The sequence below is a fragment of the Salminus brasiliensis genome, chromosome 24 (assembly GCF_030463535.1).
Source record: "Salminus brasiliensis chromosome 24, fSalBra1.hap2, whole genome shotgun sequence".
Taxonomy (NCBI): Eukaryota; Metazoa; Chordata; class Actinopteri; order Characiformes; family Bryconidae; genus Salminus; species Salminus brasiliensis.
The window spans coordinates 3,865,314-3,891,397 of record NC_132901.1 but is presented as its reverse complement, the minus strand read 5'-3'; the positions used below and the strand labels follow the sequence as shown (position 1 = coordinate 3,891,397).

The following is a 26,084-nucleotide window of genomic DNA, read 5'->3' as shown; positions in this document are numbered from 1 at the left end:
TGGTGGCGATGCTACATCCTTACCCTCCTAGTGTAGAGCATCGCTAGTGTTAGGAGGAGCTACAGACGGGTGGGTTTATTGGCAGGACCAAAGTTATACAAAGCTCCATCTGCAGCACCGCTCAGGTGCTAATGCTATTCGACAGGTATCCTTGACGTGGTTCCTTGGTATTGTTGTTCTTCTGCCTTTTTTTGATGGCGAGGGTGTTTAGATAAACCTCTTAAGAATCAAGAAAACGTCCCGTACGTCCTCGTCCGGCCTTGTCCTGCCTCTTCCTCTAAGTACAGCAGACTGGACTGAACCTCTCAGCTCTGGCCCGAGCACGGGAGCTGTCCTGCGGCAGCACAGATTTCTGCTGATGTGTTTTTTCCGCCCGCTCTATTGATCTTTATCGCTTCAGAACACGAATTGAGCTGCGAAAGATGAAAGCAGACATACAATAAAGAAGATTAAATATTGATTGCTGTCACACGCTCAACATTTTTGGGTGGGCAATGCCCACAATCACGTATTACCGAACTCCTGGGCAGCTGAAGCTCGGGTAGCGATCGATATGGTGAAAGGGCGCCGTGCAGTGGCTCGGACCGGCGATGCCTCAAGAACTCGAGAAGAAACCTAAACCCACCCATCAGGACCTCACGAAGATCATGATCTGACCTCAAGATCCTCAAGTAGAAGCAGAAGTAGTAGATACTCTTGGCTAAAGGGTTAGCGATGGCTTATTGGTGTAAAGCAGGGCTGAACACACCTGATCCAGGTAATAAAGGCCTTCAGGAGCAGCTGAACATTACAGCCAGCTGTGTTAGATCTGAGCTCTTCAGGCTGGTAGATCTCCGGGACCAGGATTAAGCAGCCTGGCTGCCTGTTCATCTGCTGCCTTCTTGACAGGAGCCACTGGATCCAGATCTTCACTTTGCCAGAAGTGTCAAATATTCATCGATGCGAGTATAAAGTCCAAGAGTCTCTTCACACCTCTGTTCACGGCTGCATTTTTCCTTAATCGAATCATGTCCAGATGTCGAATGTCCACAAGAAAGGTCAGGTGTAGAACTATCCAGGGTTTATGCAATGCAATTGCGATTGATTGGATCACTCAGACCACATTCAGAGATGGATGGAGACGGATCTTGACCCTGACAACCTTCAACGCAAGTGTAAATGGAATGCGTTTTCCCTTTCAATACAATTATGGAATTTACGGAACATCCGTCAGCCCAATGCTGACTAGCAGGATGGTAGTTTGACGAAAAAAGGACTTACTTTCTCAAAATACATTAGAATTGAAATAAAATAGGATATATATATATATATATATCATAATTCAAAAATCATAATTCAACAGTTTAGGTGTTAATTCAACACTTTTTTTTATTCAATTTTGACTTAAACAGGACGTAGCAAAATTAGTTGAAACATCAAGACAAAAGGCCTTTATTTAAACACAAAGGTTATGATCATATGCCGTGAGGTCATGCGGCTTGCCATCAGCAGCCGGAGTCAGAGGGTGCACAACTGGCCTTGCTTTCTCAGTGCTGGGTCGATGGCTCTTCCTCCCCACAGCACTCCTAGTGTGATGTTGGTCGGCACAGTTGTCTGTTAGCTGTTGTATCTTTCCTCTGAGCGCACTACTATCTAACAAAAGCAGTCTGAATAGAATACCACTTCTATTTAGAATAGGGGGGAGTTCACATGAATGGCAATTGGGTAATTGGCCTTCTAAATTAGGAAGAAAATAATAAAAAAAAGTTATGTCAGTTTTAATGTTCACATAAAATACATTCAACCCCTTAATGCAGAAAGGCTTATTACACTTTCGGCCCACCGGCGGTCCACAGGCTGTTTAAGGGGTTCACTGATAGGCTTGTTTAACTGACTAAGCTCTACAGTAAATATAGTAGAGCTCAACCAATAGAATCGAATGATATTCAACCCAATAAGTGCAAAGGAGTTACTAGTGTAACTATGTTACTAATGCAGTGGGATTTAATCTTCTCGTCATCCTCACTCAAGCTTGGGTCCGTGTGCAAATTCATGACTAAACGATGTACCCCCCCACCCTCCACCCCCAGACTTTTAATCGTACGCTCTTAAAGTGCGTGACCTTGTCACGATGTTAGTATTCAGGGTGGCCCTGTGATTCCATAGTCACTTGCCTATTCCACTTAGCGTGTACTTCCATGTGGCATTACACATGATGAATAGCACTCCCCTCCACACACACACACACACACACACACACACATACTTACAGTCACAGGCTAGGAGTGGACGAAGCCTGGACGTTAAGCATGAGCGTCATGACTAGCATGAATGAAGCCAAACAAGACACACACACACACACACACACACTGTTGAATATTGTTGCAAAAAAAATAGTAGAGTGTGGATTTTTCAGAAATAATGATTAAAATGTACATTTTATACGAGTTCGTATACAGAAACCTTTTGCCTACGTTTTTGTTGCGTTAAATTGTGACGGGGTGGTGGTTGTGTTTACTGTATGTTTGCAGGTGTTTTTAATCCAAATCTATACATGGATTTCTGTATTGTATAATTAATAATGCATATCATTTAGAATCATAATGATTATGTATTGTATTATATTATACAGCATAACTATAATAATAGTAATTAATCATTTTAAATCATTTCATTAATGTAGGTATTAATTCAACACTTCAACATTGTAAATACTAAACCCACAACGGGAATGATTTTAACACTGTAGGTGTTTATTCATTATTGTATCATTTCAGTAATGTCAGGATTATTTCAACACTACTGTACGCATTAAGACCTAAGCAATTCACAGTGTTGGACTAACAGTGTAGATACCTTTAACAAACTAAATACAGTGTAGGTGTTAATTCAACACTGCAAATACATTCAACTGTGTGGATTTTAATTAACAGTGTAGGTGTTAATTTAACAGTTTAGGTGTTAATTCAACACTGTAAATAACTTCAACAGTATAGGTGTTAATTGAACACTGTAAATAATCTAAACAGTATAAGTATAAAGAGTTGTGTAGGCGTTACTCCAACAGTGTAAATAACTTTAACAGTGTAGGTGTTAATTTAACAGTGTAAATAATTTTAACAGTGTAGGTGTTAATTCAACAGTGTAAATAACTAACAGTGTAGGTGTTAATTTAACAGTGTAAATAACTAACAGTTTAGGTGTTAATGTAACAGTGTAGGTGTTAATTCAACAGTTTAGGTGTTAATTCAACAGTGTAAATAACTTGAACAGTATAGGTGTTAATTCAACAGTGTAGGTGTTAATTCAACAGTGTAAATAACTAACAGTGTAGGTGTTAATTTAACAGTGTAAATAACTAACAGTTTAGGTGTTAATGTAACAGTGTAGGTGTTAATTCAACAGTTTAGGTGTTAATTCAACAGTGTAAATAACTTGAACAGTATAGGTGTTAATTCAACAGTGTAGGTGTTAATTCAACAGTGTAAATAACTTGAACAGTGTAGGTGTTAATTCAACAGTGTAAATAACTTGAACAATTTAGGTGTTATTTCAACAGTTTAGGTGTTAATTCAACAGTTCAGGTGTTAATTTACAATGTAAATAATTATAACAGTGTAGGTGTTAATTCAACAGTGTAGGTGTTAATTCAGCAGTGTAAATAACCTGAACAGTGTAGGTGTTAATTCAGCAGTGTAGGTGTTAATTCAGCAGTGTAAATAACCTGAACAGTGTAGGTGTTAATTCAGCAGTGTAACATCCAGCACCTACTGGTGATTCTTCTGAGTCATTTGTGAATGACCAGGCTGAGTAAGTATGAGTTCTGACCATGCCGGATTTGTTATGTGCTGGTCACCGACCCTCCACACGACCCTGCTGTAGGTGTTCACTCAACACTGCAGCTGTTAATCCAACACTGCAGCTGTTCATTCAGCACTGTCCATGGTAATCCAGCAGCGGAGTATTGGGGGCGCTTGCCTTGTAGGCACAGGATTAACGCACTTAACACTGACGTTCATTTCAAGGCATCAGCACAAAACAGCAGCACTCCACAAAGCCCCCCTCCAGCCCCCTTTAGTCTTTTTTTGGGGGGCTTATTGTATTGGACGCTCCGGTCTCTCAGCAGGAGCTTACAGCACACATCTCAGCACAGACTCCGTCAGCAGCGCCACATGTTACCCAGGGATTAAAAGGTCGCAATGTTAGGAGGCAAGCGGCATGCTGGAAACTATGAAAAGCTCACACACACACAGGCTTGTTTTCATGCCTTTATGGTGTGTGTTCCTGTTCTTCTGGAAGAGTGTGTGTAATGCATGGTGACCACTAATGGCTTCTTTTACTTAATGATGAGGAAAACCAGGGACTGACCCAATGTCCCCACACTGTCACACATACTCGTATTGTTCCCCCAGCACTATGGGGACCCCTCATCCCAGGTCCCCACGAAGAGCTAAATACACACACACAACCAAGCTCAGTTTTGAGGACTGTTTACTGGACAAAGTGAGCATGTGTGTGTGTGTTTGTAGCCAGTCATATATTATATACATACACACACACACACACACACACACACACACACACTGAAAGGCTCCACAGAGATGCCTACAGGCTGAAACACCTGAAGCCCTGCAGTAAACAAACAAACAAACAAACAAACAAACAAGTAAACAGCACAGTTCTGGGTACGTACCCTTGATGCAGAAAGCCGTCCATAGGAAAATGGCGACGTGTAGGAGTCCAAACACTCCGCTCTGCCGCTGCATGGTGTGTGTGTGTGTGTGTGTGTGTGTGTGTGTGCGGAGGCTGCGCTCCTTCACCACAGAACCGCAGACTAAAGTTTGAGCTTCAGTGTGTGAAGAGCACCGACAGGGGGGATACTCCTCCTCCTGCCTCCCTCCCTCTCGCTCATTCTCACACTCTCTCTCTCTCTCTCTCCACCCTATTTCTGTAGCCCTCCCTCTCTCTCTCTCTCTCTCTCTCTCACTTTCTCTTACCCTCAGTCTATAAGTCATTCCCCTTCCCCTCCTTCTCTCCATCCTTTCTCTTTCTCTATTCTCCATCCTTTCTCTCCTTCTCTGTTCCTCCATCCTTTCTATTTCTTTATTCCTCCATCCTTTCTCTCTCCATACCTCCGTTCTTCACTCCTCCCCTATTCCTCCATCCTTTCTCTCCTTCTCTGTTCCTCCATCTTTTCTCTCTTTCTCTGTTCCTCCGTCCTTCACTCCTCCTCTATTCCTCCATCCTTTCTCTCCTTCTCTGTTCCTCCATCTTTTCTCTCTTTCTCTGTTCCTCCGTTCTTCACTCCTCCCCTATTCCTCCATCCTTTCTCTCCTTCTCTGTTCCTCCATCTTTTCTCTCTTTCTCTGTTCCTCCATCCTTCACTCCTCCTCTATTCCTCCATCCTTTCTCTCCTTCTCTGTTCCTCCATCTTTTCTCTCTTTCTCTGTTCCTCCGTTCTTCACTCCTCCTCTATTCCTCCATCCTTTCTCTCCTTCTCTGTTCCTCCATCTTTTCTCTCTTTCTCTGTTCCTCCATCCTTCACTCCTCCTCTATTCCTCCATCCTTTCTCTCCTTCTCTGTTCCTCCATCTTTTCTCTTTCTCTGTTCCTCCATCCTTCACTCCTCCTCTATTCCTCCATCCTTTCTCTCCTTCTCTGTTCCTCCATCTTTTCTCTCTTTCTCTGTTCCTCCGTTCTTCACTCCTCCTTTATTCCTCCATCCTTTCTCTCCTTCTCTGTTCCTCCATCTTTTCTCTCTTTCTCTGTTCCTCCGTTCTTCACTCCTCGTCTATTCCTCCATCCTTTCTCTATTTCTTTATTTCTCCATCCTTTCTCTCTCCATACCTCCGTCCTTCACTCCTCCTTTATTCCTCCATCCTTTCTGTTTTTTATTCCTCCATCCTTTCTCTCTCTATACCTCCATCCTCTCTCTCTTTTTTTCTACTCCTCCATCTTTTTCTCTTCCTCTCTTCCTCCATCTATTCTCTCTTCTGCTGTTTTGACACAGCAGGACTTGAGAGACTTCAAGAGCCGAGCATCCCGCCAAGACCTACACCCTACACATTCGGAGGACATCTGTATGGAGATCTGTACGAGTAACGAGCGGAAAGGAAAACCTCATATCCTAAACATGTGACCAATAGAGCGTTGGCACGGGTCCAGCTCCCTAATAAACGCTGCAGCCATGCTTTGCCACTCAGTCTGACTAAAGGGGGCGTGCGCCACTGCTTACCCTCTACCACCCCCACCCCCCTCTCTCTATCTCTATGTCTCTATCTCGCTCATTCAACTTTCTCTCCTGGAGATAATCAGTGGGATTCACTTCACCTGTTACGGCTGCCTCTCTCTCTCTCTCTCTCTCTCTCTCTCTCTCTCTCTGTTTCACTGCCTCTGTCTCTCTCGCTCTCTCTTTCACTCACTGCCTCTCTCTCTCACTGCCTCTCTCTCTCTCTCTCTCTCTCTCTCTGCCTCTCTTTCTCTCTCTCTCTCTGCCTCTCTCTCTCTCTCTTTCTCTCTCTCTCACTGCTCTTGTCATCTCTGCTCCGTTAACTTTGTTATTATTCGGCATCGTTGATCAAGCAGTAAGACGTTTTATGCTTTGTCAATATATAAACAACACACACACACACACACACACACATACATGAGGACCCAAACGCAGACAGCCATCTGGAGCCACTCATCCAAAACAAGCTGCAGAGCTGCATCCCCTAGTTTGGAGATATCTGATATCTGACGCTCTTTCAACTTCAGAGGACGTCCAAGTTACAGATCACGCTGAAGACACACCGCATGTCCAGCCATGGACTTGATTCCATGATGAGCTTCTTGGGAAGTTATTGGGAGGTGCAGGAATTTTGCCGAGGTCAGGAAGAAGGTCTGCCCCCCTCAGCTGAGAGAAGAACCCAAGAACCGCCAAGACACAAGCCTGCCTTGAGCTGGAGCACCAGCATCCCCGTCTACAGGCAATAAGGAAGGAAGGCTTTCCCACTGCCAGATCTCTACCCTTTAGCCTAAAAATCCGTCAGTCTGTATCCAGGCGACGCCTACCCACACGTCCGGCTAAAACACAAGTGTGCACTAGCAAAGCATTCTAGAGCTTAAGTGTGCACTAGCAAAGTTTTTTTAAAAAACACAAGTGGGCACTAGCAAAGCATTCTAGAGCTTAAGTGTGCACTAGCAAAGCATTCCTGGGCTTAAGTGTGCACTAGCAAAGTTTTCTAAAACACAAGTGTGCACTAGCAAAGCATTCTAGGACTTAAGTGTGCACTAGCAAAGTTTTCTAAAACACAAGTGTGCACTAGCAAAGCATTCTAGGGCTTAAGTGTGCACTAGCAAAGTTTTCTAAAACACAAGTGTGCACTAGCAAATCATTCTAGGACTTAAGTGTGCACTAGCAAAGTTTTCTAAAACACAAGTGTGCGCTAGCAAAGCATTCTAGGGCTTAAGTGTGCACTAGCAAAGCATTCTAGGGCTTAAGTGTGCACTGTCAAAGTTTTCTAAAACACAAGTGTGCACTATCAAAGCATTCTAGGGCTTAAGTGTGCACTAGCAAAGTTTTCTAAAACACAAGTGTGCACTAGCAAAGCATTCTAGGGCTTAAGTGTGCACTGTCAAAGTTTTCTAAAACACAAGTGTGCACTAGCAAAGCATTCTAGGGCTTAAGTGTGGACTATCAAAGTTTTCTAAAACACAAGTGTGCACTAGCAAAGCATTCTAGGGCTTAAGTGTGCACTGTCAAAGTTTTCTAAAACACATGTTTGCACTAGCAAAGCATTGTAGTACAAAGTGTGCACTGTCAAAGTGTTCCAAAACACAAGTGTGCACTATCAAAATGTTCCAAAACACAAGTGAGCACTATCAAAGTGTTCTAAAACACAAGTGTGCACTATCAAAGTGTTCTAAAACACAAGTTTACACTAGTGAAATGTTCTGGAACACAAGTACATGTTAGCTAGGGGTTTTTCTCGCAAGTGTGCATTAGCAAAGCATTATTGGACATAAGTGTGCACTAGCAAACCATTGTAGTACAAAAGGGTGCACTATCAAAGTGTTCTAAATCACAAGTGTGCACTGTCAAAGTGTTCTAAATCACAAGTGTGCACTGTCAAAGTGTTCTAAAACACAAGTGTGCACTATCAAAGTGTTCCAAAACACAAGTGTGCACCATCAAAGCATTGTAGTACAAAAGTGTGCTCTATCAAAGTGTTCTAAAACACAAGTGTGCACTATCAAAGTGTTCCAAAACACAAGTGTGCACTGTCAAAGTGTTCTAAAACACAAGTGTGCACTATCAAAGTGTTCCAAAACACAAGTGTGCACTGTCAAAATGTTCCAAAACACAAGTGTGCACTAGCAAAGCATTCTAGGACACAAGTGTGCACTAGCAAAGCATTCTAGGACACAAGTTTACACTAGTGAAATGTTCTGGAACACAAGTACATGTTCACTATCAAAGCATTGTAGTACATAAGTATGCACTACCAAAGTGTTCTAAAAACACAAGTGTGCATTAGCAAAGCATTCTAGGATACAAGTTTGCACTGATGAAATGTTGTAGAACACTTACTAGTGTTCACAAAGGTAATATGAGTGCACAGCATTCTGGGCTATTTAATAAGCGTGTACTAGTATACAAGCAGCAGTGTTTGCGTGAGATCTGACAGCAGTACAACACAACATGGCCTAGTTAGCATCTGCTCCGCCTTTCTATTTGGGGGGGGGGGGTGGACTGTTTGGAAGAGTGAATAGAGAAATTCGGGCATGCTTCGTCTTTTCCGTCTTGTACGCTTGTTGTGAATATTCATAACGCCATGCTAAGTGTTAGTGAAAGGCAGCCTGGCAGCACTCGCGCAGGAACACGGGCTGCATGTTTGAATCCCACGGAGAGAGGAGAGGCGATAGGAGACCTTCTATTCCATGAATAAATGGAGGGAATTCCAGGCACAGACTCATATTACAGTGACCTCACTGACCTCTGGGAAGGCCTTTCTCTTTCTCTGTCTCTCTCTCTCTCGTTCTTTCACATCTTTTCTCTTTTCATCACGTCACTGCAAAGCCAGAGAGGGGGCAGAAAACACGGCAGGCGCCCCCCACACACAGAGAATACACAAGATTGGATGGTTATCTCACTGCCAAGGCCTTCTACAATGAAAAAAGACAGAGAGAGGACGAGAGAGGACAAGAGAAAGAGAGAGAGAGAGAGAGAGAGACAGAGAGATATTTTCCAGTGACCCCAATCTTCATATGACCACCACCACGGCCAGATCCGCTGAGGCCTTCAGAAAGAAGGTTGTAGAAGCAGCTGAGTCTGGGAAAGGGGTAAACAACTGTCTCCGCTAAACAACTGACCAACATGGCCAGATCAGGCTATCCTAGCAAGTTCGGGCCAAGGGGATGACCTCAAGATAGACCTCTAAATTGTCATCATGGGACCTCTCGGTTGGGCGGTATGACGGTTATCCCTGTACTTTAAATGCTGGCGGTAACTCCAGTCCAAATGGGGGCGCTATGTCAGATTATGACGTGTCCAATTTCTAGCACATGGCCAAATAAGGTCATTCCCGCATGACCTTCCTCATTGACTCATTGAAATAGTTATCGTAAAGTTCTCAAGCTTTAATATGAAATATATTTATTTATTTATTTATATTAGTCTGAATGAAGACGTTTAGCTTGACCTAGCCTGTACTAGCCTAAATTAAAACTATTAGCTGTTTGCTGGCTGGTTTATGCTAACGTCAGTGAGCCATGTAGCATAGCCCAGCATAGCCTAGCATAACTTTGTTTGTAGCACGTTCAATTATTATTATTGCTTGTAATTATTCCGCATAACAAATAATGTGATTATGTTAGTCTGTTAGCTGAGGATATGCTGCATTAACCTGAATGAAACCTGTTAGCTGAGGTTATCCTGTATTAGCCTGAATTAAACCTGTTAGCTGAGGATAACCTGTATTAGCCTGAATTAAACCTGTTAGCTGAGGTTATCCTGTATTAGCCTGAATTAAACATGTTAGCTGAAGTTATCCTGTATTAGCCTGAATTAAACATGTTAGCTGAAGTTATCCTGTATTAGCCTGAATTAAACATGTTAGCTGAAGTTATCCTGTATTAGCCTGAATTAAACATGTTAGCTGAAGTTATCCTGTATTAGCCTGAATTAAACCTGTTATCTGAAGTTATTCTGCATTAGCCTGAATTAAAAATGTTAGCTGAAGTTATCCTGTATTAGCCTGAATTAAACATGTTATCTGAAGTTATTCTGCATTAGCCTGAATTAAACATGTTAGTTGAAGTTATCCTGTATTAAACCTGTTAGTTGAAGTTATCCTGTATTAAACGTGTTAGCTGAAGTTATCCTGTATTAAACGTTAGTTGAAGTTATCCTGTATTAAACGTGTTAGCTGAAGTTATCCTGTATTAAACATGTTAGCTGAAGTTATCCTGTATTAAACGTTAGTTGAAGTTATCCTGTATTAAACGTTAGTTGAAGTTATCCTGTATTAAACGTGTTAGCTGAAGTTATCCTGTATTAAACCTGTTAGCTGAAGTTATCCTGTATTAAACGTGTTAGCTGAAGTTATCCTGTATTAAACGTTAGTTGAAGTTATCCTGTATTAAACGTTAGTTGAAGTTATCCTGTATTAAACCTGTTAGCTGAAGTTATCCTGTATTAAACGTTAGTTGAATTTATCCTGTATTAAACGTTAGTTGAAGTTATCCTGTATTAAACCTGTTAGCTGAAGTTATCCTGTATTAAACCTGTTAGCTGAAGTTATCCTGTATTAAACGTTAGTTGAAGTTATCCTGTATTAAACGTTAGCTGAAGTTATCCTGTATTAAACGTTAGTTGAAGTTATCCTGTATTAAACGTTAGCTGAAGTTATCCTGTATTAAACGTGTTAGCTGGTTATCCTGTATTAAACGTTAGTTGAAGTTATCCTGTATTAAACCTGTTAGCTGAAGTTATCCTGTATTAAACGTTAGCTAAAGTTATCCTGTATTAAACGTGTTAGCTGAAGTTATCCTGTATTAAACGTTAGCTGAAGTTATCCTGTATTAAACGTGTTAGCTGAAGTTATCCTGTATTAAACGTTAGTTGAAGTTATCCTGTATTAAACGTGTTAGCTGAAGTTATCCTGTATTAAACGTGTTAGCTGAAGTTATCCTGTATTAAACGTTAGCTGAAGTTATCCTGTATTAAACGTTAGTTGAAGTTATCCTGTATTAAACGTGTTAGCTGAAGTTATCCTGTATTAAACGTGTTAGTTGAAGTTATCCTGTATTAAACGTTAGCTGAAGTTATCCTGTATTAAACGTGTTAGTTGAAGTTATCCTGTATTAAACGTTAGCTGAAGTTATCCTGTATTAAACGTGTTAGCTGAAGTTATCCTGTATTAAACGTGTTAGTTGAAGTTATCCTGTATTAAACGTTAGCTGAAGTTATCCTGTATTAAACGTTAGTTGAAGTTATCCTGTATTAAACGTGTTAGCTGAAGTTATCCTGTATTAAACGTTAGCTGAAGTTATCCTGTATTAAACGTGTTAGTTGAAGTTATCCTGTATTAAACGTTAGCTAAAGTTATCCTGTATTAAACGTGTTAGCTGAAGTTATCCTGTATTAAACGTGTTAGTTGAAGTTATCCTGTATTAAACGTTAGCTGAAGTTATCCTGTATTAAACGTGTTAGTTGAAGTTATCCTGTATTAAACGTTAGTTGAAGTTATCCTGTATTAAACGTTAGCTGAAGTTATCCTGTATTAAACGTTAGTTGAAGTTATCCTGTATTAAACGTTAGCTGAAGTTATCCTGTATTAAACATGTTAGCTGAAGTTATCCTGTATTAAACATGTTAGCTGAAGTTATCCTGTATTAAACGTGTTAGCTGAAGTTATCCTGTATTAAACGTGTTAGCTGAAGTTATCCTGTATTAAACGTTAGCTGAAGTTATCCTGTATTAAACGTTAGCTGAAGTTATCCTGTATTAAACGTTAGCTGAAGTTATCCTGTATTAAACGTTAGCTGAAGTTATCCTGTATTAAACGTGTTAGCTGAAGTTATCCTGTATTAAACGTGTTAGTTGAAGTTATCCTGTATTAAACGTTAGTTGAAGTTATCCTGTATTAAACGTGTTAGCTGAAGTTATCCTGTATTAAACCTGTTAGCTGAAGTTATCCTGTATTAAACGTGTTAGCTGAAGTTATCCTGTATTAAACGTTAGTTGAAGTTATCCTGTATTAAACGTTAGTTGAAGTTATCCTGTATTAAACCTGTTAGCTGAAGTTATCCTGTATTAAACGTTAGTTGAATTTATCCTGTATTAAACGTTAGTTGAAGTTATCCTGTATTAAACCTGTTAGCTGAAGTTATCCTGTATTAAACCTGTTAGCTGAAGTTATCCTGTATTAAACGTTAGTTGAAGTTATCCTGTATTAAACGTTAGCTGAAGTTATCCTGTATTAAACGTTAGTTGAAGTTATCCTGTATTAAACGTTAGCTGAAGTTATCCTGTATTAAACGTGTTAGCTGGTTATCCTGTATTAAACGTTAGTTGAAGTTATCCTGTATTAAACCTGTTAGCTGAAGTTATCCTGTATTAAACGTTAGCTAAAGTTATCCTGTATTAAACGTGTTAGCTGAAGTTATCCTGTATTAAACGTTAGCTGAAGTTATCCTGTATTAAACGTGTTAGCTGAAGTTATCCTGTATTAAACGTTAGTTGAAGTTATCCTGTATTAAACGTGTTAGCTGAAGTTATCCTGTATTAAACGTGTTAGCTGAAGTTATCCTGTATTAAACGTTAGCTGAAGTTATCCTGTATTAAACGTTAGTTGAAGTTATCCTGTATTAAACGTGTTAGCTGAAGTTATCCTGTATTAAACGTGTTAGTTGAAGTTATCCTGTATTAAACGTTAGCTGAAGTTATCCTGTATTAAACGTGTTAGTTGAAGTTATCCTGTATTAAACGTTAGCTAAAGTTATCCTGTATTAAACGTGTTAGCTGAAGTTATCCTGTATTAAACGTGTTAGTTGAAGTTATCCTGTATTAAACGTTAGCTGAAGTTATCCTGTATTAAACGTTAGTTGAAGTTATCCTGTATTAAACGTGTTAGCTGAAGTTATCCTGTATTAAACGTTAGCTGAAGTTATCCTGTATTAAACGTGTTAGTTGAAGTTATCCTGTATTAAACGTTAGCTAAAGTTATCCTGTATTAAACGTGTTAGCTGAAGTTATCCTGTATTAAACGTGTTAGTTGAAGTTATCCTGTATTAAACGTTAGCTGAAGTTATCCTGTATTAAACGTGTTAGTTGAAGTTATCCTGTATTAAACGTTAGTTGAAGTTATCCTGTATTAAACGTTAGCTGAAGTTATCCTGTATTAAACGTTAGTTGAAGTTATCCTGTATTAAACGTTAGCTGAAGTTATCCTGTATTAAACATGTTAGCTGAAGTTATCCTGTATTAAACGTGTTAGCTGAAGTTATCCTGTATTAAACGTGTTAGCTGAAGTTATCCTGTATTAAACGTTAGTTGAAGTTATCCTGTATTAAACGTTAGCTGAAGTTATCCTGTATTAAACGTTAGCTGAAGTTATCCTGTATTAAACGTTAGCTGAAGTTATCCTGTATTAAACGTGTTAGCTGAAGTTATCCTGTATTAAACGTTAGCTGAAGTTATCCTGTATTAAACGTTAGCTGAAGTTATCCTGTATTAAACGTTAGCTGAAGTTATCCTGTATTAAACGTTAGTTGAAGTTATCCTGTATTAAACGTTAGCTGAAGTTATCCTGTATTAAACGTTAGCTGAAGTTATCCTGTATTAAACGTTAGCTGAAGTTATCCTGTATTAAACGTGTTAGCTGAAGTTATCCTGTATTAAACGTGTTAGCTGAAGTTATCCTGTATTAAACGTTAGCTGAAGTTATCCTGTATTAAACGTTAGTTGAAGTTATCCTGTATTAAACGTTAGCTGAAGTTATCCTGTATTAAACGTTAGTTGAAGTTATCCTGTATTAAACGTTAATTGAAGTTATCCTGTATTAAACGTTAGCTGAAGTTATCCTGTATTAAACGTTAGCTGAAGTTATCCTGTATTAAACGTTAGTTGAAGTTATCCTGTATTAAACGTTAGCTGAAGTTATCCTGTATTAAACGTGTAAGCTGAAGTTATCCTGTATTAAACGTTAGCTGAAGTTATCCTGTATTAAACGTTAGTTGAAGTTATCCTGTATTAAACGTGTTAGCTGAAGTTATCCTGTATTAAACGTTAGCTGAAGTTATCCTGTATTAAACGTGTTAGTTGAAGTTATCCTGTATTAAACGTTAGCTAAAGTTATCCTGTATTAAACGTGTTAGCTGAAGTTATCCTGTATTAAACGTGTTAGTTGAAGTTATCCTGTATTAAACGTTAGCTGAAGTTATCCTGTATTAAACGTGTTAGTTGAAGTTATCCTGTATTAAACGTTAGTTGAAGTTATCCTGTATTAAACGTTAGCTGAAGTTATCCTGTATTAAACGTTAGTTGAAGTTATCCTGTATTAAACGTTAGCTGAAGTTATCCTGTATTAAACATGTTAGCTGAAGTTATCCTGTATTAAACGTGTTAGCTGAAGTTATCCTGTATTAAACGTGTTAGCTGAAGTTATCCTGTATTAAACGTTAGTTGAAGTTATCCTGTATTAAACGTTAGCTGAAGTTATCCTGTATTAAACGTTAGCTGAAGTTATCCTGTATTAAACGTTAGCTGAAGTTATCCTGTATTAAACGTGTTAGCTGAAGTTATCCTGTATTAAACGTTAGCTGAAGTTATCCTGTATTAAACGTTAGTTGAAGTTATCCTGTATTAAACGTTAGCTGAAGTTATCCTGTATTAAACGTTAGTTGAAGTTATCCTGTATTAAACGTTAGCTGAAGTTATCCTGTATTAAACGTTAGCTGAAGTTATCCTGTATTAAACGTTAGCTGAAGTTATCCTGTATTAAACGTGTTAGCTGAAGTTATCCTGTATTAAACGTGTTAGCTGAAGTTATCCTGTATTAAACGTTAGCTGAAGTTATCCTGTATTAAACGTTAGTTGAAGTTATCCTGTATTAAACGTTAGCTGAAGTTATCCTGTATTAAACGTTAGTTGAAGTTATCCTGTATTAAACGTTAATTGAAGTTATCCTGTATTAAACGTTAGCTGAAGTTATCCTGTATTAAACGTTAGCTGAAGTTATCCTGTATTAAACGTTAGTTGAAGTTATCCTGTATTAAACGTTAGCTGAAGTTATCCTGTATTAAACGTGTAAGCTGAAGTTATCCTGTATTAAACGTTAGTTGAAGTTATCCTGTATTAAACGTTAATTGAAGTTATCCTGTATTAAACGTTAGCTGAAGTTATCCTGTATTAAACGTGTAAGCTGAAGTTATCCTGTATTAAACGTTAGTTGAAGTTATCCTGTATTAAACGTTAGCTAAAGTTATCCTGTATTAAACGTTAGCTGAAGTTATCCTGTATTAAACGTGTAAGCTGAAGTTATCCTGTATTAAACGTTAGTTGAAGTTATCCTGTATTAAACGTTAGCTGAAGTTATCCTGTATTAAACATGTTAGCTGAAGCAAACTCAGACACACTAGCTAGCTGTGTGAAATGTGGTGGTGGTAGTAGAGCACAGTTTGAGGAGCTGGCTGCTGTTTTTTTTTTTCTATCAACAGAATTAATAAAGACGACTAATTTACCTCATAAAAATCTCCACAGGTTAAAACGTTTTCCTATAAGCTTCAGGAACACGTTCTTATCCATGTGTGGCTAGCCGGGCTAGCAATGGCGGCCAAGTTTTACAATCTATCTTCTAACTTAAAGCCAAAACAGCAGCTTTCCTTAAACCACGGATTCCAAGCCGTCTAACTTTACCTCATGTGACAAGGTGTGGTGTGATGTGGTGCTTGTTTATGTGCTCCCTGGTGGAGGCTTGTTTTGCGAGTTAGCAAGCGAGTTAGCCCCCCTCGGCGCAGCTATTCAGTGAGCGAGAAAACCCCTGGCTTTCCGAAACAGCAGCTTTTCAGGGAAAGCAGCTCTGCGTGTGGCCTCATCACCATGCAGCTCGGAGCTGTTTCTAGTCAGCGTTTCAGCTCCCAGGACGTGGAAACGCACCAGAGGCTAATCCAGACGAGGCGGCAGAAACTTCGTGTTAAAAAGGGAAACTGTTTCAACGTGGGGTTCAATGAATTCCTCACAACACTGAGGGTTCTAGGTCTAGGCCCTCAGATAAAGCAGGCTCTTCATAATATTTGAACTATAGTTATATTTGGTATCAGTTCCTTCCCCCTTCTCACACTGAAACTCCAAGTGCATACTGTTACTGACCCAAAACAGGCCCCGCATACCAGCAGTGAGACGGTTAGCCCAGGCTAATGCAGGCCGACGCAATGTCCACTCTCATTAACTGAGCTCGCTCCTTCTCTAGGTGTGCTGTAGCTTCCTCTCGCACTGCGGCTGAGCTACAATGGGAGCTAACTAGACGTGACACCGCTGAGACCCTTCACACGCAGCATCTTTGTGGGCTGAATCTCAAATCAGAACTGAGCCCAGGCCCAAGACCATCACGGTATTGGGACAAAAGTATCGGGACACCTGCTCATTGTTTATTGATTATTCTGAAATCAAGGGGGTTAAAAAAGGGTTGATAGCTGTCTCTACTATCCAGGGAGGAAGGAAGGCTTTCTACTAGAATTTGGAGGAGCACTGCTGTAAGGATTTGATTGCATTCAGCAAAAAGAGATCACCACTCCATTTCAGTCTCCAGCTCATCCATCCTTCCAGAGAACACAGTTCTTCCACTGCTCCACAGCTCAATGCTGGGGAGCTTCATATATACCCCTCCAGCCCACGCCTGGCGTTAGGCAGCATGGTGCCGATAGACTCAAAGAGATTCATCTGCTCCAGAGAGTCCTAATCTATTGGCAGTACGTCTGTGTGTGTATATGTGTGCATGATGTGTCAGCAGTAGGTGTAACTTTTTAGTAGCTGAATGCATTCATTAGAAGGGGTGTCCACAAACATTTGGACATATAGTGCATGGATGTTGGTTGGCTATAGACTAAGCCCTCATGGAAGCATGGATGTTCTTGCTTGTGTAATACAGCCATGGCAGATGACCAGCTGGATGTCTTGCTGGATTAGCCTAGTATTAGTAGTATGATCTGGACCCCTTTCATAAGCTGACCAATAACTGGCTATTTCTAGCATGTAAACAGTGTTAAAGGGTCAATATGTAAGCAGCGTAGCTCCACCCATTCATGTTGTAGTTATAACCTGATTTTCAGCCTGGACTGCTTTTTGAATGAGGCGCCATACAATGCAGCCAATCAGAATAGAGGTTATTTACATACTTAGTAAGCACTTAAAAGGGGGACTATTCTAATACTGGGTGGGATCTTCTTTAGCTCCTAAAACAGCCTCAATTCCTTGTGTCCATGGATTCCACATGGCTCCTTTAATACTGACAGGCTTAGGGCAGGGCCTAAGACTCAAGATGTCTGAAGAAGGCTCAGTGATTCCAGGCTATCCTGACTGACCATCCACTAGAAGATGTGAGCATGTGGTCAGCGCTACATCAGCAGTTCTCTCCTAGCCTCTACCTGAAGTAGGAATTAGCCATTTAGCACGTATAAATGTGGGTACATACAGCAATGAAGACTGAGCAGGCCGGCTGCTGGAACCATTGACCTTTGACCCAACCTTACCCACTGCAATAGTGGAGCAGTAAAACTGGCCTCAGATTAGCATACAGCGCTAATTCACGCCAGGTAATAAGCTGTATTTGGTGCTGAGGATAATCGCAGAGCAGCTCAACCATATAAGGGCTTCTCTTGAGGCATGGTGGTGCTCAAAGTCATACTGCCCTCTTCTGGTCATCCAAGGGTAATGGCAGTGGCACTCCAGCTGAAAATAAGAGCCCTCCTGCTGGTTTGGTGTTTACTTTAATGGCTTAATAGCACAGACGGGTAATTCATTGATGAATCGTATGTAATAATAGCGACTGGCGATCGGAAAGGTATTGATCTAGGCTCCGAGAATTCTTCTGCAGTCAGTTCTGACAATCTACAGCTTTCCCAGTTCCAGTCATAGAGAGCTGTAATAAAAAATGCATGCTGTTTTCCCTAAGTGAGCATCCTGGTGTGCAAGAGTGGATTCAGATGTTGTAAAGTAGGTTAGGAGACCTGTCGCTGTGTCATGAGGGGTGTTAGCTAGCTGTTTCCAACGAGCCTCTGCCACAGTGGAGAACATCCCCACAGCTGAATAATGCAGCCGCGACGTGAAGTCAGACTAGCCAAGTAGCGCTGCCATCAGTCGCTTCCTGCAGTTCTAGATTGCAATCAGTCCTTCACTGAATCAACGATCCAATCTGATGTTGATTCAGTGTCACTTTTGCACCCTGAATTCATACTGAATCAACACCACTTCAGTCATCTTTAAACCTTTTACAAATCTGATTACTGACTAAATCAACCCTGCTTTATGGTCAGCAAGGGTCATTTTGTGGGAAACAATAGTGAAGGTCAGACGTTAGGTCAGGCTAGCCAACTAGCGCTGCTGCCAAGTCTTACCTCTCCTATCAGTCCAGAAATTTTTACTCAGATAGCAATCAGTAATTGAATAGATGTTAAGTCAACGTTAAACTGTCGCCGTTAACGTCATTCATTGAATCAACGATCCAATCTGATGTTGATTCAGCGTCAATTTAGAGCTACCGCCAAATCTTACCTCTCCAATCAGTCACTTCCTCCACCAAGTTCTACTCCGATAGCAATCAGTCATTAAACAGATGTTGAGTCAATGCTAAACTGTCGACGTTAATTCATTGAATCAATTAAGTGAATCATTTACTGAATCAATGATCCAATCTGATGTTGCTTCAGCATCGCTTTGGCACCCTGAATTCATACTGAATCAACCCTGAAATTTTAACAAAACATCAACAGAAGATTGACGCCACCTCAGACATCTTTAACATTCTGAAAATTGATTACTGAGGTAAATTATGGTAAATCAACCCTGCTTTATGTACAGCACCGGTCATTTTGAGGAAAGAAAATTGTGAAGATCAGACTTAAGGTCAGACGTGAGGTCAGGCCAGCCAATTACCTCTCCAATCAGTCACTTCCTCCACCAAGTTCTACTCCGATAGCAATCAGTCATTAAACAGATGTTGAGTCAATGCTAAACTGTCGACATTAATTAATTGAATCAATTAATTGAATCATTCACTGAATCAATTATCAAATCTTTTGATGATTCAGTGTCACTTTTGCACCCTGAATTCATACTGAATCAACAGCACTTCAGTCATCTTTAAACCTTTTAAAAATCTGATTACTGAGGTAAAATACGGTAAATCAGCCCTGCTTTATGGTCAGCAAGGGTCATTTTGGGGAAAACAGTATAGTGAAAAGAGACTTAAAGAAACTTGTCAAATATAGAATAAAACTTTTCAAAAATATCTGAAAACATCACCACAGTAAAACAAAAAAGCTATTAAATAAAAATATGAAATATGTATAAATAAATACCCACATTTATGCTCACAAACCCGTCCTGAAAAACTTTTATGGTGTGAATGAGTGTTTATGGTTAGCTAGCTCCCCGTGCTAATGACTGAAAAAAGACGTAGCTAGTTAGCTAACTAATGGGAATGTAACATGACAAAAATCACAATCACATGCTAAACTACGTCAAATATCCATGATATATTTGATATATTTGACATAGATGACAACAACGTAGTAATCTTGTGCATCTAGGGCGGAAATGCTCACTTCGGGGAAGTGGCTGATAATGGGGACGGCTGTTGTGAAAAAGCTTGGCGATGTGAAAAGATTCAGATTTGAAAACTTCTTTTAAACCATTAAAGTCGGATTTCATTACAACATAATGCTACTTAGCTACGTAGCTACAATTCCCTCATGCTAATTAAAACCACACTATCTAATACCTAAAGGTCATTAGCATAAAAGTAATGCCATTACGTTCCATTACAGCTAGTTAGCTTGTTAGCTAGCTAAAGTCCTCAGTCCCAACCAGACGTTTTACCACAGTAATGTGAAAGTGATTTAGTTAAAGCTTTAAAATAATCAATATTCAGTTAGAACTGATACATATTACCAATATTCACTCAGAAATGGATCATTTTTACCTCATGAAGTGTTTTCTTACCTCAGAGGCAGCAGTTAGCCGTTAGCGTCTGTTTATTGCCTGAAGGAGCTCGTCAGTTATTACTCAGTGTATATGACTGACTGGCCGCATACCATAGCACAACCTAGCCTAGCGTAGCGTAGCTTAGAACTGTAGCAAATCCAAATCCGAACAAACGTATTTGCTGTAACTATTCTCAAGTCTTACTGGATGGTGTTGCTTTCTAAGTTCTCGCTGTGTCCAGTCAGCACAGTCAGTAGCGGTCAGCCTAGCATTAGCTTTACCAAAGCTATTAAAAGTAGATTAGCATCTCAGTCCTTCAGCACTAATAACTGTAGCACTGATTGCTATTTTGCGTCTAGCATTAGCTTTTAGCCTCCGCCCAGCCATTCTCCCTTCTCTTGTGTGGCTGGAGTTAGCATTTAGGCTCTGATTAGTTGTTTATATGACATATTATTTTATGTCTCATTTAACAGAAGGTAAAACAGATAAATCCACCACTGAATCTGACTAATCATAGCCAAGTTGTCCAGAGACGTGTCTTATGGCTACAGCTGGTCATCGTTTCAGCTCTGAAGACTCTGCTCGGCTCCAGATGCCTCCACATGTTCTAACACTGAAGGTAGAACCGTTGTTAGCTGTTAGCTGTTAGCGTCAGTATGATGTACAGTAATGCTTTCTGAAATGAAGTGAATCATCAGTGATAATAAACACATTCACCTGAGCAGTGCTCTAAAAATCTTTATTTTGATCAGGGGCGTTCAGACCAGGCCATCAGCTTCTGATCATATGGGAGGAGACTGTAAGGGAAGGGGGAGAACTCTGAGAACTCTGGGCTGGAGCTCAGGTGGCTTCTGCTTGGTGGGAGAAAGACGGAGCTGGAATTTATAGGAGGTCAGATTGGTCAGTGGATAAGTCTATTAGTTCAGACCATGCCATCAGCTTCTGATAATATGAGAGGGGGCTGTAAGGGGGGTGGGGGTTGAAAGTATGGAGGTCAGATAAGTAAGACGGACGTCCGATTAAATACTCCATTGAATTTAGCCTGTTGTGTCGCTAGTGAATAAGGCTAGAATCCGGGCCTAGACCCCTAAGGAGCAAGCCGAGGGCAACGGTGGCAAGGAAAAACTCCCTGAGAAGCCAGGAAGAAACCTTGAGAGGAACCCAGGCTCAGTAGGGGAACCCATCCTCCTCTGGTTGGCGCCGGATTGTGGAAAAGTACTTCTTAGTCCTTCCTTACTTCTACACGTACTTCTTACTAACGACGGACGTAATGTGGAGACCGGCTGCTAGAAGACAGCAGAATAACGGAAAGCCGAGAAAGCCGAGGGAGGGGGAGCCGATCCTGCGACGGGTCAGCAAGACGACGCACCTGGGGAGTCGTGCAGAATGGAGGAGCCAGTCCAGAGGCTTCTACTCCAGGCACTGACAGTGGAGGGGCGCATGGACTACGGTCGAGGGAACTGAGGTACTGCAGCGAGAGGGAGCGGCGGAGCTCGGGGAATAAGCTCTACGCCTAGGAGGGTCCGCAGATTAAGGGCAGAAGACGCGTGAAGGTTCGAGCAGCGGTCCGAGGTGTGGCCAGAGGGGAAGGTAAAGGCATGGAGTGAGGAAAAAGTGATGGGGCAGAGTCGAGGCTAGAAGGGGCGGGAGTTGGCAGATGGCATGACCTAGGGATGAGTTCTGGAGGAACCAGGCAACCAAGGATGGAGGAAAGGAGGAATCCTGAAACACACACAATCAACACAGCAGCAGCAGCAGCTTCTACTCAGCGCAGCAGTGAGCTAAAGGCTAACCGCTTCACAGGCTTTTGGTTCATACACTGTTTGGTGCTTCTGTCCAAAAAAAGGCTTCTAAGCTCTACGAGAAGTGGGGAGCGCTTAGCGCTTAAAGGGAATGAGGTCATCTTCACTGTAAGAGTGAACTGGCCCTCTGTCCCGCCCCCCCTCTCGGAGCTCTGCTGACCCCCATTTCCACAAACACTGGTGTCAGGCCTCTAAGACAGCAGCAGATTAAACCAGTGGTGAACTTTCCCACCTTCCAGAATCCGCCGTTCACTCTCATCATTTATCAGACGGAGTCGTCGTCATTAAGACGAGGGTAAACAGTTCCCAGCCTTACATGGGAATTTCCTTAAGCAAGCCAAAGCACGTCAAGTGTACCCATTCCCAGCTACACACACTGCTGGGGCTTCCTGTAAAGACTTTAGGGACTCTACACTATATTGACAAAAGTATTGGGACGCCTGTTCATTCACTGCTTCTTCCAAATTTAACGGCATTTAAAAGAGTTGATCCTGCTTTTGTTGGGGTAACTCTCTCTACTGCCAGGGAAGAAGGCTTTCTACTAAAATTTGGAGGAGCACTGCTGTGAGAATTTGATTGCATTCAGTGACGAGAGCGTTAGTCAGCTCAGGATTATCACCAACTCACCTCATCCCCAACTCATCCCAGACTTATTGGATGGAGCACCATCATTCCATAAAGCACAGCTCCACAGCTCCACAGCTCAACGCTGGAGCTCCTTATACCCATTTTTACCTGTTGATGAAACGGGCCAACTTCAGACGGTTTGTCTCCTCTGCTCTGAAGGCTGCTCTGTTCTCAGGACCTGAAACACAACCCAGGAGATACGCATTGGAGACGGAAGCACGTCTAAGGATCAGAAATGCTGAGAATTCAGATCTTCCTCTTCATTTCTAGTAGTTTTTCTTTCCTTCGCCTCCTCGATCACAACTCTAGATATTTTAGCTTCTACTGTTTTTTCTCTAAGCAGTCATTCTCATTTTCCATGGCTAACCTGATCCTCGGTAGGAACGCTGCACTGGAACCAGTCGTGCTTCAGGATCTGCTTCACTTTGGGCCTCTGGGATGGGTTGCGCTGCAGACACCTCCTAATCAGATTGCAGCATTCTGTGCAGAGGGACGGGATTGGATTGGATGGGAGAGAGATACTTAAGTACATTTCAGAAAGACGACCGTGCAGAACACGTCGTCCTGAACTTCTAAGAGTCTCTCGAGGAGGATCTCAGATATCTCACCATTGGATAGGTGGTCCTTGAAGCTCAGAAGCCCCTCCACGATTTCCTGCTCGTCTGTAAAGGGAAGGTGTCCACTAACCAGCCTGAACAGTAGGACTCCTAGAGACCAGACTGTCGCAGGACTGGCGTGGTACCTCCCCTTTAGAAAGAACTCTGGGGGGCAGTACTGAAAAGTGCCTGAGAACATAAAAGAAGAAGAGCGTCCAGCTCGTTACCTTTCCAGTGAAGTGGCCATGAGAGGGACACATGGGTCCTCTCAGGCTCATGTTTCTAAGGTAACGTGTAAATTTCGTCCCTAGACTCCAGTTTACCTGCAAATTCACGGTATCCGCCTTTCTTGACCCAGTCCCCGCAGCCGAAGTCGATCAGCTTGATCTCTGAGGTGTCTGTGTTGATCAGGAAGTTCTCCAGTTTGATGTCTCTGTGCAGGACACCTCGCTTCTGGCACGTTCTTGCTGCCTCCACCGTCTGGAGCATGATGTCCCTGGCTATCTCTTCACTGACCGAACCTCCCCACTGGTCGATCAAGGACTGCAAGTCCTGGCAAGGATCTGGGCGCTCCAGGACCAGGATGTAGCGCTCAGGCTCATCGAACCACTCGATGAGCTTCACCACATTGCTGGTGGGTGGCTGGCTCATCCTGTTCATTAGAGCCACCTCCATGGGCACGGTCTTGAGCTGAACAGGCTGGAAGAACAGGAACACAGGGCAAGGTTGGTGGAAAGGTGAGTGCAGTGAAGTCTGGGAGCGTGATGTGTGATCGGACAGTAAAACCTGGCTTCCAGGTGCACTTACGCATTGGACGTATTCATCGTCGTCCCGCTTGGTGACGAATTTAACGGCCACCTGCAGACAGAGAGGAGACGAGGTGTGAATGTTATGAGGACTGAAAAGGGAACAGATGAGATAATGAAGTTCTGGAGGGGTGATTTAAGAACCTGTAGGCCGTCGGAAACCCGGGTTCCCTCGAAGACGGCGCCGAAGCCTCCTTCTCCCAGTTTCTCTCCAGTGACGTAGAGAGAGGCAAAAGTGTCTGTGGAAAACAAACAGTGTTGAAGCTGAACATCAGCTCTCTCCCCATCATCTCTCAGGAGTCTATCTATTAGCAGCACAGGCTATTGCACTAAATACTGGACCACTTCCTTGTGTGCAGTGGTCTGGCCAATGAGCTAACCTGGCTTGATGTCGCTCCGCTGTCTTCTGGTCATTATCTTGGGCTGGCTAACTTCTCCCTTCCTTCTCTTCCTTACCGGGCTTTTACTTCTGGCAACCTCGGTTGTTCTCTGTGAGAACCTCTGGCTGCCCTCCTCCTTTCTTTTCCTCTTTCGCCGCCCAACATCTAAATACAGGACATAAGGGTTGGAGTCTGTACAGACTGACGTCTAGAATGGAGTAGGTAGTGCCTACAATTCTCTTAGCTCTTAATGAAGCTCCTAACAGAGCTTATTCCAGTTCACATCACAGAGAGTAAACATGGATCCCGAGACCTAAATCTAAAATCTAATCAAAGCAACAAAGTGTGGATCTGTAAGATCAGATTCCAGCAGAACTGTATGAATGACCTGTAGCTGTAGACTCCTGCTCCATCATCTACTGCTGGATGAAGAACCTGCAATTCCCTACAGCTAAGACAATAACTAACACTGTGGCTAAGCCAGTTGCTAATACTGTCGCTAAGCCAACAGCTAAGAATGTGACTAAGCCAATAGCTAAGACTGTCTCTAACGCTATTGCTAAGCTAGTCACTAATACTATAAGCTAGGCCAGTGGCTAAGTCTAATGCTAAGCCAACAGCTAAAACTGTCACTAAGCCAGTGGCTAGGACAATCCCTAAGACTGTCTCTAAGACAATCACTAAGTTAGTCTCTAAGACTATGATTAAGGTAGTAGCTAAAACTGTGACTAAGCCAAAAACTACACTAGTCACTAAGTCGCTAAGCCAATCAGTGAGACTGTCGCTAGGACAATCACCAGTTTAGTCTCTAAGACTATGATTAAGCTAATAGCTAAGGCTGTGACTAAGCCAATAACTACGGTAGTCACTAAATCGCTAAGCCAGTCAGTGAGACTAAAACTGTCACTAAGACAATCACTAAGACTGTCGCTAAGACTACCACTAAGACGTTCACTAAGACTGTCGCTAAGTGAACCGCTACGACTGCTGCTAAGTCAATCGCTAAGACAAACGTCAGGACCAAGTCGGACAGCTTGTCTCTTCCTCAGTGTCCTGAGAAGAAGTGAAGGAGTTCCGAGCTCGGAAGGCTGTGACAGGGAGCTCCTCCATTGTGATGTCATCAATAGAGAGAGCTGCTCGGTTGCCATGGCGAGTTCCGCCCAGTGTCCGCGTGTCCTCTGTTCACCTGCAGTTAAAACAGGAAGATGCTTTTATGAGATGATTTGTCTTTGCTGAGAAAATAAAACAGGAGATCAAACGAACGATGTAACAATGCTTATTAACATCAATCAATCAATCAATTTGATCCTATTTTTAAATTGTAACAGAGAGCTTTGCATCATCGCTTCCCTCTGTAAGATCTTCTCCCTCTGTAATACTTACTGTTGACCAGTAGGTGGCGTACTGTCTTAGCTGCTGTCTGTAGGAGATGCAGCTGTTGCATGTAGGGACACTCTTCAGCAGCACACGTCTACTACAGTCGTCCTCCTCAGATCTGCACTGACCTCCCTGGACTTTCCCGTTGCACTGTGTGTTGGTCAGTCCACTCAGGGCTAGTAATGTGGGCGTTGAGAAGCTACCAGCTGTAGTCCATCATGATCACTAACAGGAAGTTAGCAAGAAGACCTTCCCAGTTTCATTGGTGTAGCCTTCAGCTAGGAAGGGAACTCGGGTCTCCCATCCATGAATAAGGGTCTTCCACATTCATTG

General features: G+C 41.9%; 2 protein-coding genes across 2 annotated transcripts in view; both read right to left on the bottom strand.

Annotated features, from left to right (window-relative positions):
* Positions 1–4,797, bottom strand: part of chrna8 (cholinergic receptor, nicotinic, alpha 8) — a 56,998-nt gene extending 52,201 nt beyond the window's left edge. The window contains exon 1 of the mRNA XM_072670682.1: positions 4,673–4,797. Coding sequence (XP_072526783.1) covers positions 4,673–4,745 — 73 coding nt within the window. The 5' untranslated portion in view covers positions 4,746–4,797. The remainder of the gene's footprint in view (positions 1–4,672) is intronic.
* Positions 4,798–22,722: 17,925 nt separating this feature from the next.
* On the bottom strand, positions 22,723–25,484 carry LOC140546337 (serine/threonine-protein kinase pim-2-like). The gene is made up of 8 exons (XM_072669526.1): positions 25,406–25,484; positions 24,375–24,539; positions 24,139–24,233; positions 23,996–24,046; positions 23,512–23,887; positions 23,201–23,377; positions 22,960–23,072; positions 22,723–22,770 (listed from the first exon to the last, which is right to left on the bottom strand). Exons 1-8 carry the CDS (start codon positions 25,482–25,484, stop codon positions 22,723–22,725), a joined length of 1,104 nt encoding a protein of 367 aa, XP_072525627.1.
* Between the last annotated feature and the right edge of the window lie 600 nt (positions 25,485–26,084).